Raw genomic sequence first — 18,134 nt, 5'->3', positions numbered from 1 at the left:
CCAAATCACAAATTATGGGCTATTCATTCATAACGTGATCAAAATTCTGTGTTCACTTTTGATTGATTCAAATCATCAAACTAAAATATTTGTATTATACATTTTATAATTTTTTTTAAGATAAACAATAATAAGAGTTATTGAGATACGTATCTGAGTAGAAAATAAAGACATGAATGAAACACGGTAGGAAAATAACAAAACGGAGTCACGGATAGGTGTAGATCTATTTCAAACCAAAAGAACCTTTCGTTTATCTGCTGTGGATTTTTGATGAAGCGTACATTCTAATGTATAGATTCAATTATCAACTCAACACTTTCATAAGAAAATTAGACAGTGAGAAGAAACTCTTTTTTTCCCACGCAATTTAACAGTGCCTCACACCTCTTCAAGCCAGAATTCAAACGGGCATGACTTCAATGGGAGCATTCCATCCTCCATGTCTGAGAGTCTGACCCCATAACCTCCCTCTGGACATTTCCCCTCAGGTGGGCTGAAACCAGACACTAAGGCCTGACGCCGAGCAGTCTCCTGCTCTTCCGGAACTCTCCCTGACAGTTGCCCCATAGATCACCCAGAAAAAGGCAAGCAACAGGTGCTGCAATGAGGGAACTGACATTCAAGGGGAAGTGAGAGTGAAATACGTGAAAGGGATCGAGAGGCAGGAGGTGAAGAAAAACAAAGAGGTTAACAGGCAATAAGAAGTTGGTAAGATGGACAAAGATGGGGAGACAAGGAAAGAAAGAGTATACGTCGAAGCTGGTGGGGGGAGGTTAACTATGAGAGGCAGTACTCTGCAGTAATAGAAGAAGAGTAGATGAAGTAAGAGAAGTAAAAGGACAGAGGATAACAGCTTCCAGATAAAGCAGAACATCAGCACCTAAAATACCCCAAATCACAACAGCTGACACAGTGACTCCCCTACAAAAATCTAATTCTGTGCCAGTATCATTTATGTTTATAGTCTTAATAAAGACACTTCTTAGTATAGACATACTAAAAAAATACTTCACATGGCCTACAAATGATCAGACACCTCAAACTCAAGATCCAATAAAAGAAACAATGAATGTTAGGCTATTTTCAAATTAAGCCATGCGTCATGCGAGTTTAATGAAACAGTGCGCCTGAGGGAAAAAAAAGCCAGCGGTGTAGACTAGAGGCTCCGCTTTCCCATGTAAATGCTGGGGATGTTTCCACCCTGAAGGAGATGGACCTCTTGAGATCACACATTAATCTAATGGGTGAGAGAGAGGAGGAATGAGAGTCATTACAGTCACCAGATTAGAGCCTTTGGTGCCTGGGGAGGAAATAGTATGTTCTTCCACTTAACTGACAAGTGACAACACATGAAACTCAGCTGGAAGCTGCCTGCAGATAAGCGGCCCTCCAACATGTGAGGTGAGGCAGTCATGTGAGACTGCTGAGACTATATTTCAGACAGCGGCCAAACATGCTGTTAAACATTTACTGTAGACATGAGATGGGGTCCAAATTGTTTAACAAATATGTTGTGGTTGTTTTGACCTTGGGGCTTGAGCTTGGCGTTATTGTAAGCTTGTGTTGTGTTGCACTGTTATGAACATGAGTCATTTTTGGGTGAACTATTCCTTTAAATGCAGCAAGTAAAGAGTTAGAGCAGGTGTGGGTTTCCCCTCACTCAAGTGACTTAAATCAAATTAAATTCAAACCACACAGTACCAAAAAAATGATTACCCCCCCGTCTCTGTCTCCCTGACTCACCCAAACACACACATATGCACGTGGCTGGGCGCAGCTGTCTGCCACACTAACTGCATCACCAGCAATGGGATTTGCGGAGATAATTCAATAAGTCAAAGGTGATCGATTGCATTTTTTTTCGGCCTCAAATCCTCACCCTACAAAATAGATTGGTCTGGTGGACAGACACGAAGACAGCATCTACCTCACATCAGCACAGTGCAACAACACCCATTCAATCATTTCCCACAAATGAATCTGTTAGGGGAATTAGCCCAGGTGTTTGATATGTCTGAGATTTTGAAAGCATCAAACAGTGACACAGTGCCCACCTAACCACACTGTGTTTGTGTAGGAGTATGTGTTAATATGATCACAGAAAAGTGGTAGATGTCGGCTGCATGTGCAAGTGCGACGCAGCAGCCCCCTCCCCTTCGCTCCACACATCCACCCAGTCACACAGCTGATAAAATCTCACACCAGATAATCTCACACTTTCAGAGAGATAGCTCTCATGACCTCGGGGCCACAATATAGACACTCACACTTCACACACCAGCTGCTGTCAGATATCTAAGACTATCACTGCCCTCCAGTCATCGCTGTAGGTCAGAGCAGAATGTTCATGAGATTACTGCTGAAGACCATAAATAATACTTTCAAGTGAGATGGGGAAAAATAACATTCTTGGTTTTAATGCAGGTGGAGATTTATGTTTCTTGGTGACAGTTTGTCTCTAAGTGTCAGGAGCTGGGGAAACCCCCTGTAACACTGTAACTTTGTAAAGGCTGTTTCTATGCATTCACAAAGCAGTAGGACAATACATTGTCTAAGACAAAACGGGTGCAAGTTACCAAATCTGTGTTGTCAAGGAATTCCAAACAATGAACAACGCCATTCACTGGTCCCCAACTAGTTCAAGTCCTCCTCTGGCCCAGAGGCTTCATCAGAGTCCATTTGAACTGTAACATGAGTTCTACCATCATCTGCATACAGTCACACACACAGTTTGCCACAGAGGTGATAATGCTAAACCAGTAATCAAACCAACAGCTAAAAGGGCACAACACCATGTTCCTATTAGGGCAAAATATTTAACAAAAGTTAACCTAACTTTAATGTGAATTACTCACTGAAATAATAACAGTCCATAAAGGGTTGATCATTATATAGGCTACTATTTTTATACCAGCCTCATAAAAAAGTGTGGACTGGTTGTGTCAGACAGTGAAATACTACATTGTTGCAGTGTTATGCATATGAGTGCATAATGCACATGAATGCAGTAGTATGCGGCATGCTGTAGTACCAGCCAACCACACCTGGAAGGGGCTAATATGGGTTCAAAACTCCAGTGACTTGAAACAGATTTATGTGATTTTAGTGTGGTCCTCTCCAACATACCAGTACAATTTATTTGACAACTTCTTGGACACCCTAAAACACCCTTTTACACATGTTTATGAGAAATTATGGAACTCCTAATACTATTAGTTTTTTTGTGCATCATAACAATATCAGATTAAATAGTCACTGCACACTTGATTCTCTCTCTCATAATGACATTAAAACGATTCTACAGACCTCGGCTTTGGCAGACATGTGGGTCAACTGTACCTCTGAACAAAGATTTGTCACAAACTCTGGCTCTTTTTTTTCTGCCAGTTCCACTGAACCTCCTCAGAGTCTGCTCTGTGCTCTGACTACAAAGGGTTCAATTCAGCATGCCCCTGACCATCCTTTCCTCCGTCCCACAGAGAATGGGGGTTAAATAATTCATTGCAGCCTCCACCACAACAATGAGGCCTGTTTCCAATCCTATCCTACCTGAGCAGGGCAGCAAGCTGATACACTAACAAGGGCATGACTTCAAAAACACTGGACTCATTTTACCTGTTCATGTTCCATTATTGTGCAGTGCAGTGGGTGCATCTCCATGACATGGATGAGATTGTTTCACATTCCTATACGCGAGGGGACATTACCTCAGAGTGAGTGCTTATTTGTATGTTAGGGAGACAGTGCCATTAGCCAAGATATATATATATATAAACTCATGGGAAGTTGTAATTGGTGATGATAATATTTTGGGGACAATGATCCAAAGGGTCAAGTTTGACAGTATAAAAATCTTCTTTCGTGATGGGAGAATACTTTAATTAAACGGCCCCCTAAATCTGCTTCTACCATGTCTTTAGGAGGCTAAGCAGCTTAAATGAGAAACTTAAGAAAGCTTGATCTTGTCCAATGAATCGTTTTACTTTGTGACTCTTAGCTGTGGGACAAGTCAAATGCTGTCATGAAAAGGGAATTTAGATCGTGTAAGTAATTACGTGTAAGTAACAGTGCACCACAACATTGCATAGAACTGCAATGATAAACAAGGGCAACAGCTGCTGTTTTCTTACTTTCACGAGAAATCTCAAATTCTCAGAGAGGACGCCAGTGTTGGTTTCTCTGCAAGTCCCACCACGACCAACAAAGAGTTCACTTGAAATGATTGGTGAGTGGAGCACCGTGATATAGGATGGACAAGAGGACATGACCACCTCCGTGCCTTTGTCTGAATCGTCATTAATTACGACATCCCCACCCCTACACTCTCAAATCCCCCGGGATGTGGGCTCCGGATTGGGGGGGGGGGGGGGGAGTAGCTACCCATTTCCTTCTTCATTCGATCGCTACCGGCTGTTTTAAATAAAACCTTTTGTTATAATGAACTGGACCTTTAAAATTGTGAATGACTCGTTCACCCAACTTCTGCCTGAGTCTATGAAATGGTAAATGTATGTCAATACCACAACTTAAAAGTTCGCAAAAAGATAACTTCTGATGAAATAACCCATTTCTTAATAATATATTTGTATTACTTTAATCCGTTTTTTAAACCAGCATTAGTTTGACTACCTCAGCCTAATTCAGTTAAAATCAGTTAAAGTTAACTGAAATTTGAATTGAAAGCATTTTGACAGACCGTTAAAATAAATCTAATGTACAAAGACTACTTGCATTGTCAACCTCGTGATTGAATTGGGGAAATAATGCATGGGATGTCAGGGCATATCATTGCCTACAATGGGTCAGAACAGGTGCGGAGTTGTGGGCCTATTTATCAGTTACATGTCGTGCTACATTTTCCTATCATAGGTGACTTCCATCGTCGCCCACTACAGATGTTGTAATTAAATGCGTCTACATTTTTAAGGGGTAGGGTCTTTCAATCTTTTGCACCTGCTTTGTTAACAAATAATAATCACTTACTTCAGGTTTGCCTTTATTCCTCTGAGACAGGATGGTTTGGTTAAAGTAATTGTCCTCAACAGGAAAACATCCCTTAGATGGTCCACCCCAGTAATAAACAGCACTCAATATTTAAGCCCAGTCTGCCCGGAACTTGCGAAGTTCACACGGAGTGTTTACCGTTCAACTGTCCCACACCAGCATTGGGTAAGACTCTGCCGCCACAATGCCATATCTCATTCAAACGTTACGGCTGGTGGGTGACTGACGTGAGAAGGGGCCTGTGGGAACGCCTGAAGTGGATTTCATGGAGCGGGATCAACGACACAATTCACCATGTCCCTATATAGCCATTCTATGCGTTCTCTAGTTCACCCTTTAAACATAGCGACTGTTTAATCACGTGACAATTAAATATCTATGTGTACTATGGTGTTGTAAACCCACTATTTGTTATGCACAACCACTATACACAATCAATTGAAATATAAATCGCCACAAGACAAGACCAAATGTATAATCATACAATGGCTTCATTAAAGTAACTTGACTAACACTGTTATAAAAGGACAACGTTGTTGTTTAGAGGACCATGTTAGGACAAATGCATTTGACCCAGTATGTGCCGTATCTCAAGTTCACATATCACTAACAGTCCATGCAAAACTGATCCTCTTCTCCTCCTTTTCCCTCCCTCCCTCGTTTTACCCTGGGAGTGCTGCGCCAGCTCAAAGTCTTCCAGGGCCTGCAATCAGCTCTCCATTACCCTTTCAGTTCAAACTGCCCAGCCAATAGGAAGTCTAGAGTTAGTCTAGTTAAATTTGCACAACAAAGATTGAGGGGGGTGAGTTGCAAGCTGCTGTCCCCTCCCTAACCACCCCAATTTTAGCCCTGGTGGACCCCCAGAATGCTGCTTTCACTGCTTTCTCACAGGCTGTGGAGTGTGTGGGGGGGAGTTTTGCCTATAGTCTCTCAGCTGTGCACTTGTCTTGCCAATCTTCTAAGACTGTAATAGTTCATACTTAAGAATTTTAGATTTTTTTGGATCCTAGAGATTTATATGTCAAGACACATTGCTCTGATACAGCCATCCTTTCTGTTCCCCTCAGTTGGGGCCGCAAAGAGCTCATCACCTTTTGACACTCTTTGTCTTTCAGATGCATCCATGGCAACAGTGCTTCGGCTTTGTCCGGGTGGGGTAATCGGGCAGACCCCCACAGATCGCTACTAAGGACAATGCCCAACCTGCTCATTCTGAGCACAAGAAGCAGGGGTACTGAACTGTAAATGGAGATGAGAGACTGAACAGGAAACAAGATTATGCTGACCCACGTGCTCCTATAGCAGCTAGCACTAAGATACAACTGATGTATCGCTTTTAACAATTAAAAAATGTGACACAGAAAACACAAGGAAACTAGGCAAAGCTAGGCAAGTCTAATGGTGGTTAGCTAGATCCCACGCTAGTTTTAGACAAAAGCCATCATGCTTCTTTAAGCTGAAATTCAATGAGCTTGTCTGAGTATTCATGCTTTTTTATTTACATTCTTTTCACACGTGCCATATACATTACCAAAAAAGATCTCCCTCACCCCACCGTAGTTTTTAGTTAGTCACACTGTTCCAACTGTGTTCATATCAAGAAGGTGAAGAACTATAACATTTTACCAAAGTCAGTTATATAAAGTGCTAGTTGGCCAATAGAATTCACAAATAATGTACTTTAAGCAATATATTACACTCATCATTTTCAGTCCCATTATCAGTGTGAGCTCACTGTTCTTTGGTCCTGGAGGTAAACGAAAGAAACCGTTTCATGCTCTTGACCACAATGTTCTCCCTAAAGGCTATTGAGACTCTCTCCCAGAGGCTGCTCTCTCTCCACAGCCCTTGGCCCTTTCTCTCAGCATGAAGCTCTGCCTTCAGCAGTCTCTTGTGGAGTCTCCAGTACACCCGTGAGTGGTGGCCCAAACCCAGAATCGGTGTGGACCGGGCCAGGCCCTGTCGCAAGATCTCCTCATTCAAACAGGTGCTGAGGAACGAGCCCTGAGGGTCAGAGAAAAGGGGTTAGGAGAAAGAAGAGCACAAGCCAGGTGACACTCTTAGAGCAGGCTTTACTGTCCTGAAGTAAAGGTCCAGCATGTTAACATAACTGATATGTACTACAGGCAACAGTTTCAAAGGTAGAGGTTGAAAAAGGCAGTAAAACAGTTTGTTAATAAAGTATGTCAGTGATGAGCCATGAGTTTATGGATTTCCCCTCACCCGGCCTGTTGAAACAAAGCAGTCCAGGGTCTCACCCTCTTGCCGAATCAGCTTCAGCCACACCGTCTCCGCAGGTTTCAGCTGTCGTCTGAGCCAGTCCCAGCCCTCCGGGGTCAGCTCCACTCCGGCCAGACGCACCTGTAGGGGAGTGCTTGTCTGACCTGCACAACCAGAAGGTTGCAGGAAAGGCAACATACCTGCTTAATGGGTCCTTACAATTGTCCTTCCCACAAGAGCTTTAAAACAAGTGCCAATACTAAAATGTCCCTATACAAGAGCCTAACGAGAAAAGTCAATCCATCAAAAAAGGCAAAATCAAAAGACACTGGATGAATATTTGCATTTGAAACAGAGCTGTATTTAAGCAAAGTCTATTTAGATAGTCTTCTAAATTAAATCCTTTGTCAACAAGAAACAGAGCACAATTTACAACATTTCAGTTTTAGGGTTTGGTTAATCTTTAATTGCTAGTCTGTTGCAACTGCATGAGTGTGGTCCATGGGAGAACTGAGAGGATATCTTGATAATATCCTATGTATGATATAAACCAAATGTACTTGACAGCAACTCAGAGTCAAAAGCGGTCAAATAGGAACAACTGAACTACCAATAGCTTACGTGTACACTTTAAGTAAATAAACTATGAAACACTGTTTACTAAGCAGTCATACTGCCAACAGTCAGCTATGGCATGATAGGTGATATTAAAGGATGAGATGGTAACAATAATTAGGGGCATATGGATGGGTGTAGGCCAACTGGGTCCTCTACATAACAGCTGTTGTGTGAATGGATTTGGTGTGGTCCCTATGGAGGTAAAAGTGTTTGTAAGTGCACTCACATTTCACCAGCAGGGGTGAAAGGGCAGGGACATAAATTGGGATGTGCTCCACTTCCAGACCCTTGTCAGAGATGTTGCACACTCTCCCTCGAAGACTAACGTTTCGTTCAATGAACCTTGAGGGAATTTCTGAAGCAGCATTGAACTTTGTGATCTGCAAACATCAGACATCCAAACAAGTCTCTGAGGAATAGCATAATCAACGCGAAAACTCATGGGCATAACAATACAGTGGGTGCCATACCAACAAATATTATTATGTGATCAGATCACATACAAGCAGTAACTAACAGCGTGTTGGTTAAGTTGAATATCCAACGCCTGATAGCGTGCATTCACGTCCAGGACTTCAAGTAGGCAACGTTAAGCTTTACAAACAAAGTGTCAAAGACTGGATTGCTGTTACAAATATCAACTCTTAAACCATCTTTACCAATTTGACGCTCCTTCCTAAAATGACAATGCCCACGATTGCTAGTCCAGTGCTGACATTCTGCAGGAAACAACAAACACAGCTTTTCTCAGTTAACGTGCATCCTGACTGAGATGTGTGCCGTTTAGCAGTTAGCGACTTCGGCTGCACGAAGAGAATAACCACCATTACTAATTTCTTGCACTGTTATTTGGTGTTGTTGCTGAAAGTTTACTTCATACCCGCAAAAGTGCCAAGTGATCGTCAGCAAACTTCGATACTATAGCTATTAGGTTATTATTTGCTTTAACATTAGGTTCATTCGGAATGGCTGGTCGCTCATCCGGCATGTTGTTTACTTGCCATTGAACTACAAAATAAATCCCACCTACTACGTAGTACGGCAAGTCGCATGATTCATAACTCCGAAAATTCAATGATCGAAGACAAAACACTACACAGCAGTACAAGAATAATGAGTTGCATCACATGTATTCATTATATACATCAGTTCTTTTGAATTACATCTCAAAAACGCTGGTATAAAATTCCTTTGCACTGATTTGCTAGACATGTACAATGTCACAAAACACGGTCATCATCTTCTGATTGCTTTCTCATCCTTCCATACACTCATGTAAGAGTGAGTTTAAATGGATATTGATCGAACCTACATGATGTAGGCTGAAACAAAACACTACAAATGTCCATAAATATAAACATTTTAAGCAGATGAAGGCCAACATTAGTGTGCATAAGGCATGGAAAAAGATAACTGAAATCCCTGGGGTTTACTCGCCCTAAACTGTTAGAAGATATGCATTACCGTAAATGCACATACCCTGACTCATCTCACTGGCATAACAAATAGATGAAGATCTACAAATACAATTTAGGGCTGGTCACTGACCATGGAAAGCTCAGAGGCAATATAAAATCAAAACACCAGTGATAAGGACAATCATTTCCAAAACAAACACAAAGTAATACGTTTTGAAATTACAGACTAGTTAAATCAAATTACATCATTTGGCTCCAACTTATTTCACATTATTGGTAACATAAATAAGCTGACAATGGGTCAAGTGTTTTTTTATGATTTGGAACAGTTTAGAATACACTGGCATGTACAAGCTTTGGACATTGCTTTTAAGATATTACAGACACATTAATTTGAGATGTTTACAATCAAGTCTATATCTTCTTCTCCACAAAAATGACTCAGTGAGAATAAAAAAACATAAACACACAAAGTTATTTCAAAAGCCAAACAACAAATTAAAAAAACGACAATGACACTCAGTAAGAGTGCACACTTCTGCAAAGGCACAACAGTCACCTTTAATGCCATATCTTACAACGTTACCGAAAGTGAAACTAATGGTATATCTCACATTTTTTTTACTTGATCCTGCTAACAAACAAACCAACCAACCAAACAAACAACAACAACAGACAGGTGCAAAAACGTAATCTTCTTGGGGGATGTAATAAAGCCAAAGTGCCAGTCACAAAGATCAAGTAACAGATTGACTCTTCGGCTATTTCTCTTTTAAGATGCTGGTCTTGAGGATATACTACAGTCGTATAAAACAGGGGTTTTGTGACAGCCTGAGTGCATTGTGCATCATGTGTGAGCACTTTCAGTATTCCAATATTCTCCTAAGATTAGTAGATCATTTAACAGATGGTTGTATGCACAGGGACTCACCTTAACCATGTATAATCACATTGTATTACATCCACTACAGCACAAAATTATACTTTGTTCTGTTGATTAAACATGTAGTGCATTGTAAAGCAATGTGTGTGAGATAAGTGATACGCCGCAACCAATAGTTTACTGTATAAATTGATTTTTTTCCCCCCTGTATAATAATAGTAATGTAGCTGTTCTGAACTTAAACAAACCCATGCAATTCAACTACTGTTGAGTGTTGTTGTGTGAGGTAACTCAAAAGAAATTGAATCAACCTCAAAATGAGCAAGGCACCTACCCTGAAGGAACGTAAAGTAAATACAAGAATAATTTTTTCAAGATGCAGAAAATGTATCTGTTGGAGCAGACTTCTATTGCAGATAACCCTCGTTCATATATCTTTGAACAGGTCTTCGTGTTATTTCTTGATGGAAGAAGTCATGACAAGCAGATTCTACAGGGGAGTTTTTCTTCTTATGGTCCAAGTTAACAGCAGCCTGATGTATGCATTGAGTGAACTGAACTGAAAGTCAGACCAGAGGTCTTGGAGGAGCGGGGTAAGTGCTTGTCCCTTTAAGTGCTAAGAGAATGCAGGGTGTTGCTGTGGTTTCCCTATTTTGATGATCTACAGTGCCAGGCCTGCGGACTCTCGTCCTGTAAACGCCTCAGCCTCTTGCCCAGCAACAACCACCAGCTGAGGCCGATCACAACACACACCACTGATTCCACATAGTACCCGTCGAGCGTAGTCACACACGTGCCACCTTCCTTCACACAAAGCTAGAAGAGACACAGAGATAGACAGAATTTAAAGCAACTTCCAGCAATCTATGATGGCCAATAAACATTGCTGTGAGAATACACTTTTTGCAAAAACAGCAAGCCATTAAAACTGTATCCAGCCTCATCAAAACCCTAGAATCTTCAATGACACAACCTAAAATAAGGTTATTTAAATTTCTGTATTAAGCCATAACCTTATAGCTCTGCTTCCCACAAATAGTGAAATACACATCAGATGATCCTTCGCTAGGTGTTGTACTCACCCCTGCCTCGTCTGGAGAGCCACAGGTCAGGCTGGCCACTTCCTGGCACTCCTTTGAGGTCAGTGGGTCCACCAGCCAGAGGGCCAGGGTGGAGGGCCAGTTACCCCCCAGATTAGTCACAGTGTTCAGAAGGGTCATGTAAGTGCCACCAATTACTGGATCACTGACCTTGGCGTGGAAGGCCATGGTGGCCACATACATGCTGTACAGTGCCACCTGTTGGAGAAAGTAGAAACTAGATGAGCACATCATCGAAGGAGATGGCTTTTCATGACACTCACGATGACAAAGCAAAAAGAAAAACATTCAGGAAGTTTACCCAGATACATTTAATGAATCAAACCCTAAAATGACACTGTGACTATACACATAATGATGCCAATGTCCACCTAGTTTGAAGTGGTAGGTTTACCTGATGAAGAGCATAGCTTATCAGCACCACGGCATAATAGTAAACGGGAAATCCCTCTTCTTGTCTCACACTAGGGGTCCACCATACAAGCAGCGCATACAGTAAACCAATCAGCAACCTAAGAGAAATACAACAATAACACTTAAAACAGGTACCCTGCATTTTTGAATGAATCTTTGACTTATGGAAATAAAAAACTGGCCAGACAGGAATCGTCTATATTCTTGCAAGTCGAAACATTGCAGGTGAAGCTGTGAGAATACCTGAATGGAAAGGCCTTGTAGAAGATATCAAGAGGCCTAGGACCAGCTGTGTATTTACTGATGATGACGGGCAACAGAATTTGCAGGGGCACCATGGGTACCGCCAGGAGGGCCAGCTGTGCTTTGGGAACACCCGCTTCCACCAGCTTCAGCCCTGTCACTGCATCTGCTGCTGAAAAGCCAATCTGGAACACACAAGCCAATATTACACACACACACTTAATCAGTAGGCTATAGAATTGTCACAATACTCTATGATAAGTAAAGTTTAGCAGTTTTTAGGCCTCATACAACACCTTGGCAGTCAGCAGTAGACCACAGAACGTGGCCACTGTGGGCATCTTCACAATGGAGAACAGTTGTTTGTAGGTTTCCATGACACTCTGTGTTTCCTCCCTGTGTTTTTTCTTAAGGTTCTGTTGGTTATTCTCCTTCTTCAGAACGGCAACCAGGGTGGTTGACACAAGAAACACGATCCCCCAGAAAAATAGGAAGTCTGAAAAACAGTTACAAGGAGAGGATATGTTACAACTGGGCAAATATACCCATACAAAGGTGTTATAAGTAGCCTCCTTCATGCAATGTCGTTCATTGTGGGGAGACACAAAGCCCTGACAATCTGTGTTTACTGACAGTAGACTGAGTGAGCAAGTGGTGGGACCAAGAAGTATTTACATAATTCAAGAAACTGTCATTCGTGGAGAGTAAAAGCACCTGCTTCTGTAAAATAAATAATATAAATACATTGTGAACTATGGTAGCTAGAAATCAAGAAAACATCAACAAAATAACAAACCTGCTTTTACACAATGTAAACACTGATAATAAGAAGGCATACTTTCAAGCATTCAACTGGTAGTGTTTGAGAGGCCCACCTGCGAGGGTTACAATGCCCTTGTCCTGAGGCTCAAACCTCAGGTACTTGTTGCAGAAGTCAGCAGACTCCAAGGCCAGGAAGAGCACATTACCCAGGAAGTAACCAGCGGTTTGGCCCACTGAGTTGCAGGTGGATGCATAACCCACGTTCTCCCGTGACAGCATAGTTAGTGCCCAGCCATCCACCGCTATGTCTTGGGTGGCCGCCAAGAAGGCCAGCATGAAGAACACTGCAGTAAGAGTGATCACATCTGGTCCTTTGTGCTCATCACTCTCCAGTAAGGAGTCCACTGTGACAGACAGGTACAGCATGAAGAGGCCCAGCAGATACTGTGTGGGAACCAACCATGACTTCCTACGTCCAAACTTCTGGAAATAAATAGCATCAACCAGAGGAGCCCAGAGCAGCTTCAGGCTAAAGGGCCAGAAGACAAAGCTGAAATAAGCTTGATCCTTGTAGCTGACATTCTTGCTCTGCATGATCAGCGGAATGCTGCCTGCTAAGCCTAAGGGGATGCCCTGGAGGACATACAGGAAAAGGAGCAGTAAGACTTTCCCCAGCTCATCTCCTATGCCTTTGTGGGTCTTCGAGTGGTTCTCCTCAGTCCACAGCAATGTCTCCTCCTCCTCAGTGTCAATGTCTGATGACTTGGCCTCCTGATTTCTCATGTTGTCTGTAGAAACAACAGGCTTCCTCTGCCTCCCGTTCTTGTGTGTAACTGATTCATGCAGCTCCATGATATCTTGAGGTGCATCAATCCAGTTGTGCCCACGAAAGACCTACAGAATAGGACAGTTTACTTTAGTTGAGGTTTAACATACCGATGAAAAGGAGAATACCGATGAAAAGGAGAAATGAAGAAGCGCTCTGACAACGCACAGCTCAAGAGATGAGTCCATGACGAACTTGCACCTATGGTTTAGCTGTTAGATGTTTGCACGTATGATTTGAAAGTGATAAGATAACACAATACGAAATTAACTGCTGTTTGACCTGATGATGGACCCTGGCTTATCTGGCTTGGAGTTAGGTATTCAGGTATGCTAACCAGCTAACATTCTTACTAGCAGAGACTAACCAAAAGAGGAAAACATACAACGCCAGTGAACTGTGTAAAAAAAAACATGAATATGAAAATTCTATAGAAAACATACAATGCTGGTATAAAACGTGACTACACAACTAAACAAACCATCTTGTGTCAGCTGTGACGCACAGTAGCCTACCTGGACCGATGAAACACATGACACTTAAGAGAGATTAAAAGGATGAATTAACGTCGTAAAACACACATTATATATTTGTAGTATGACCCGTAAATTCCCCGCATCTCCCAAGCAAGGTAAAATTTTGTGAAAGGTTCGGCATTTCAGGAAAATCAGTACCCAGCGTCGATTGATGCTTAAATGTAGAACGAGGAAGTCGTGTGCGTCTCTCAAATACTTCCGTACACTTCAGCTGACGTGTCACTGGGGACGACATTTCTGTTCCGCCGCACGTTTCATGTTAACCTAATCTGAATTAGTTTTTTAATGCATTGTTCGCAGCATATGTGCATTAAGTATTTGTCTGCTAATAATGCTCATGATTTTTGTCATTGCGATATCACAAAAGCTAAGTGACATTCCGTATCCCAGAGGCCTGTATTCTGCATTTAAAACGTTACCATAGCTGGTTAAGATATCTAGCAACCAGGCTGCAAGTTCATACAAGTAGTTTTTGGGAAAAAAGCTTTTTTTTTCTTAGGAACCAGGAAGTGTTCAAATGCTAACACTAAAAACTACAAACTTCCGGATTTCCACACTCTATGGCCAGGCCAAGTTTTTATAAAAAAAAAAGCCTATTAACATGCAACCTCAGAGGGGTGCCCAAACTTTTGCATAAAACTGTACTTAATTCACAGTTTTTCACTGTAAGTTCACAGTGATTAAGTGAGCTTTATTTTCTCAACATGTGGAACAGAATTAGCAGTAATGACAGCCTTGAGGTTTTCTACGGTGGCCCATAGAGCTCAACACACTACAATTTAAGAAAACACATGCAAATAAGCAAAACACAGCACATTAAGACAACATCTTCATCAATTTGAGCTCAGTATACTGCAACTTGAGGAAACATATACAAATAGACGAAACACAGCACATTAAGCCAACATCTTCATCAATTTGACAACACATGTGCAGCATTTAAACACTACACGTTACAGAAAACGCACTGCAAATTCTGACAACAGCCAACAAGCATGTCCTTCTTTTTCTTCTTCTTCTCAGTATATGGCGGTTGGCAAACAACGACAAGCATGTCCAGACGTATTCATCGCTTTATGTGTCTCTGGGAAACACTGTGTTTTCTGAATTTCCAGCATAGTTTCTAAATGCTGCATATATGTTGTCAAATTGATGCTTTCATAATTTGCTTGTGTTTTGTCTATTTGCATGTTTTTTCTTAAGCTGCATGTGTTTTTTGAAGGTGCAGTGCATTGAGCTCTCAGGGCCAAATGTGCAAGGTTTCATACACCAGCTGAGCTAACTGCAGGTACCTGTTTTTGTGTGCCTATTTTCGTTTGTCCTCATGTTCTATTTCAAGCAATTATTGTTTTAGATATATCAGAATCAGAATCAGAATCATCTTTATTGGCCAAGTACATTTCCACATACAAGGAATTTTTCCTGGGTTTAATTGCTCTCAATGTACTTAAACTGAAAAATATGCATGCAACAGTTTAGGATAATAAATAAATATAATATATAATATAATAATACAATATAATAATCTGTACTCACAAGCATACAGTAGTTCTTCCCTGGTTAAAGTGGCAGGAAAGGGAGTACTGAAGACCGCACAAATAAACAAAACAGAAAAAGTACAAGAGAGCGTAACACAGAGGCTGCCATCCGCGGCGCCGTCTCTCATGGTATATGACTAGGCTTTTATGAATAGCCAGTCTTCATTCAGAAGTGGTCTCTCATTCAAGTAGGCCTAGGCAACAAATATTTGTACTTTCAAGGGCCTTTGATTTGCCTAATGATTTTGCACTTTTTATTAAAGGATTTATTAAGGTTTCATGATTGATATGAGCATGAGTAACATAGGCTATGCCTTTGATATGAACCATTTTTGACTGTCCTAATACTAAAGAGGTTGTGTAAACATCTAAACCTTACTTTTTAGTTTTTTTAATAATTTAGTTGTATACTTCTCAAATTATTTAGTATTTGAAATGAAAGCCTTGGGTTGGGCTCATTAATAGCTAAGTCATATCAGCACTGGACAGCACTCTCTAGAGTGGGGTAACGCAGTAGAAGTGAAAACGATGCGTGGGTTAAAGTAGTCTATAATGTGCGATGGGTTGAAGTATGCTAGTCCCTTTGTTCATTCTTTAGGATGCTATTTTAATTCATTGTAAATATGAATATTTCTTTCTGACCATTTGTTTTCCTCTCTTGTTTAACTTTTTCAGCCATGTTCTTTGTTCTGATCATTGTCATCATGAGACATCTGCTTATCCATACCCCTCTTGTAGAGATAGGATGTTACCAAGGGTCCCTGTGGTTCTAATATATTATTAGTGTCAATTAACCTGCCGTTTGTTATGATCATTATGGGCCCAGCAGACATTAGTTGTATGAGGCAACCGACAATATTGTACTTACTGTTGCCACGTAATTTAACAAACAGATGAGTCATTGAAAACAATCACACACACAACACGTTATTCCTTAAATCTGGGAAAGTACTCCAGTCTCAAACTCTGTGAACCGTGAAAAAAATAAATACATGCTCTAATATCTATGTGCTAAATCAAATTAAACCTGAGGACCCGAGTTTTGTGAAATGGTCAGGTCAAAGCTGGGGGAGCGGAGGTGAAAGACATGCAGTCATGTGCCAGGGATTGCTTCAGACTCATGGGCCCTCCACAAAACAATATGGTGGGGGCCAGGTGGGAGGGAAATGCATTCAATTCGATGACCTGGTTATTAAGATCATGAGTCTTAGTCATTCGTGGCATTGTATGCACACTAAGAATTCAGAATAACCGACTAAAATATCCATTATTCCCTGACTTCATAATCAGGTAGACCAGATGAATTGAATACTGTAGTTAGAGCGTAACTGAAGGCATCTTCTCGATCAGGAGGTTACATTTCCTTTTCTATTCCAGTAATGAGTGACTGTATGTTGCACTGCTAGTGAGAAATCAAGACCACGTGAACCTGGTAATGGGGCAATGGCATGTGACTGGGCATGACAGAGACACCCTTGTTAACAGGTCAACTCCTTGTCTTTGTAAATGTATTAGTGTTTCAGGCAGTATAGAAAAAGTCTTGTCATATTATGGTAGCCTAGTCTATTTCTGCAAAACCATAATGCATACGAGAACAGTAAATCACCATCTTGTGCTATCTTTTCTCCAGCAGAGGGCCTAGAGACGACTAGACAAAACTAAAATGTCATCTCAAAAACGTTCGGGCATACCAGAAGACTAGGTTACAAGATTTTTGTGGACCAAACTATTTTTTTTTTCAAATACTGAACACTGGTTTGTAGTCCAAAGGAAACATGTGCTCATACTGCACCACCTGGACTGGTGGTAGCAATGCCAAGGACAATAATGTGATGAAGGAAATGTAAATACTGACAACAACTATCTGACTGGAAAAAAAAGCCAACTTAATCAATTTCCATCTCTCCTGTTTGACAATGAGATCAAGTTCAGTGTCATTTCCATATCTGTGTTGGCTTTCTATTTTCTTTTTGGTTACGTTGACACAGTAGACTAGTATCCACATTTATGTTACACTGTGCCTGTAACTTGTAGCTAAAGCCCACTTATAGGAAGATGCATCTGCTGAAACATACTGGTCTCTTGACATTTCAGATATCCATAGCCGAGGCCACATGACACATGACACTTGGGTGATAGATTTTTTGCTAAGGCACAATGTAAACATCACACTAGGTGTCGATGAATTGGAAAAAAATCTCCCTTTTTCACACAACTCAAGGACATGGCAAGTCGGCTCCAACAACACAAAAAGAGAACGTTGGAAAAAAGTTTATATATATTTTTTAAATTAACTTAATTTACAATTAATGTATACGAATGTATACTAGCATTAGATCTAACTATGTTCCATTAGAAGGCATATGTACTCTCATGAAAGCATATACATATCAAACACGGAAACGGGGATCAAATTACAACTGCACGGTTTAAATTGCACTCACATGTAGACTCGTGGCCCTTACATATTCTCCCTAGGGCACAAAAACTGCTCTCAATCTCTCATTCACGTGAAACTCACTGCAACTCCTCCTTTGAAAGTCGCCGAGTTTAACTCTGACATAACTCT

The 18,134-nt window shown here is 41.1% G+C and overlaps 2 protein-coding genes across 5 annotated transcripts; both read right to left on the bottom strand.

Annotated features, from left to right (window-relative positions):
• Window positions 1-6,484: 6,484 nt before the first annotated feature.
• Window positions 6,485-8,927, bottom strand: c18h3orf33 (c18h3orf33 homolog (H. sapiens)). The gene is made up of 5 exons (XM_012823998.3): window positions 8,726-8,927; window positions 8,505-8,564; window positions 8,072-8,225; window positions 7,231-7,391; window positions 6,485-7,011 (listed from the first exon to the last, which is right to left on the bottom strand). Exons 1-5 carry the CDS (start codon window positions 8,831-8,833, stop codon window positions 6,739-6,741), a joined length of 756 nt encoding a protein of 251 aa, XP_012679452.1. The 5' UTR covers window positions 8,834-8,927; the 3' UTR covers window positions 6,485-6,738.
• A 32-nt stretch (window positions 8,928-8,959) lies between these two features.
• Window positions 8,960-18,124, bottom strand: slc33a1 (solute carrier family 33 member 1). 4 transcript variants are annotated; one of them, XM_031573725.2, is made up of 7 exons: window positions 18,010-18,124; window positions 12,779-13,559; window positions 12,200-12,399; window positions 11,904-12,088; window positions 11,641-11,758; window positions 11,229-11,444; window positions 8,960-10,962 (listed from the first exon to the last, which is right to left on the bottom strand). In XM_031573725.2, the coding sequence occupies exons 2-7, from the start codon at window positions 13,515-13,517 to the stop codon at window positions 10,795-10,797; spliced, it is 1,626 nt and encodes a 541-aa protein (XP_031429585.1). In that variant the 5' UTR covers window positions 13,518-13,559; window positions 18,010-18,124; the 3' UTR covers window positions 8,960-10,794. The 4 variants fall into 4 exon arrangements, with proteins under 4 accessions (XP_031429585.1, XP_031429583.1, XP_031429584.1 ...); XM_031573723.2 differs by lacking the exon at window positions 18,010-18,124 and adding an exon at window positions 14,073-14,498; XM_031573724.2 differs by lacking the exon at window positions 18,010-18,124 and adding an exon at window positions 14,166-14,498.
• Between the last annotated feature and the right edge of the window lie 10 nt (window positions 18,125-18,134).

This window comes from Clupea harengus, chromosome 9 (genome assembly GCF_900700415.2).
Source record: "Clupea harengus chromosome 9, Ch_v2.0.2, whole genome shotgun sequence".
NCBI classification, from domain to species: domain Eukaryota; kingdom Metazoa; phylum Chordata; class Actinopteri; order Clupeiformes; family Clupeidae; genus Clupea; species Clupea harengus.
The sequence above is the reverse complement of the archived record's forward strand: the minus strand, read 5'-3'. Positions and strand labels throughout refer to the sequence as shown.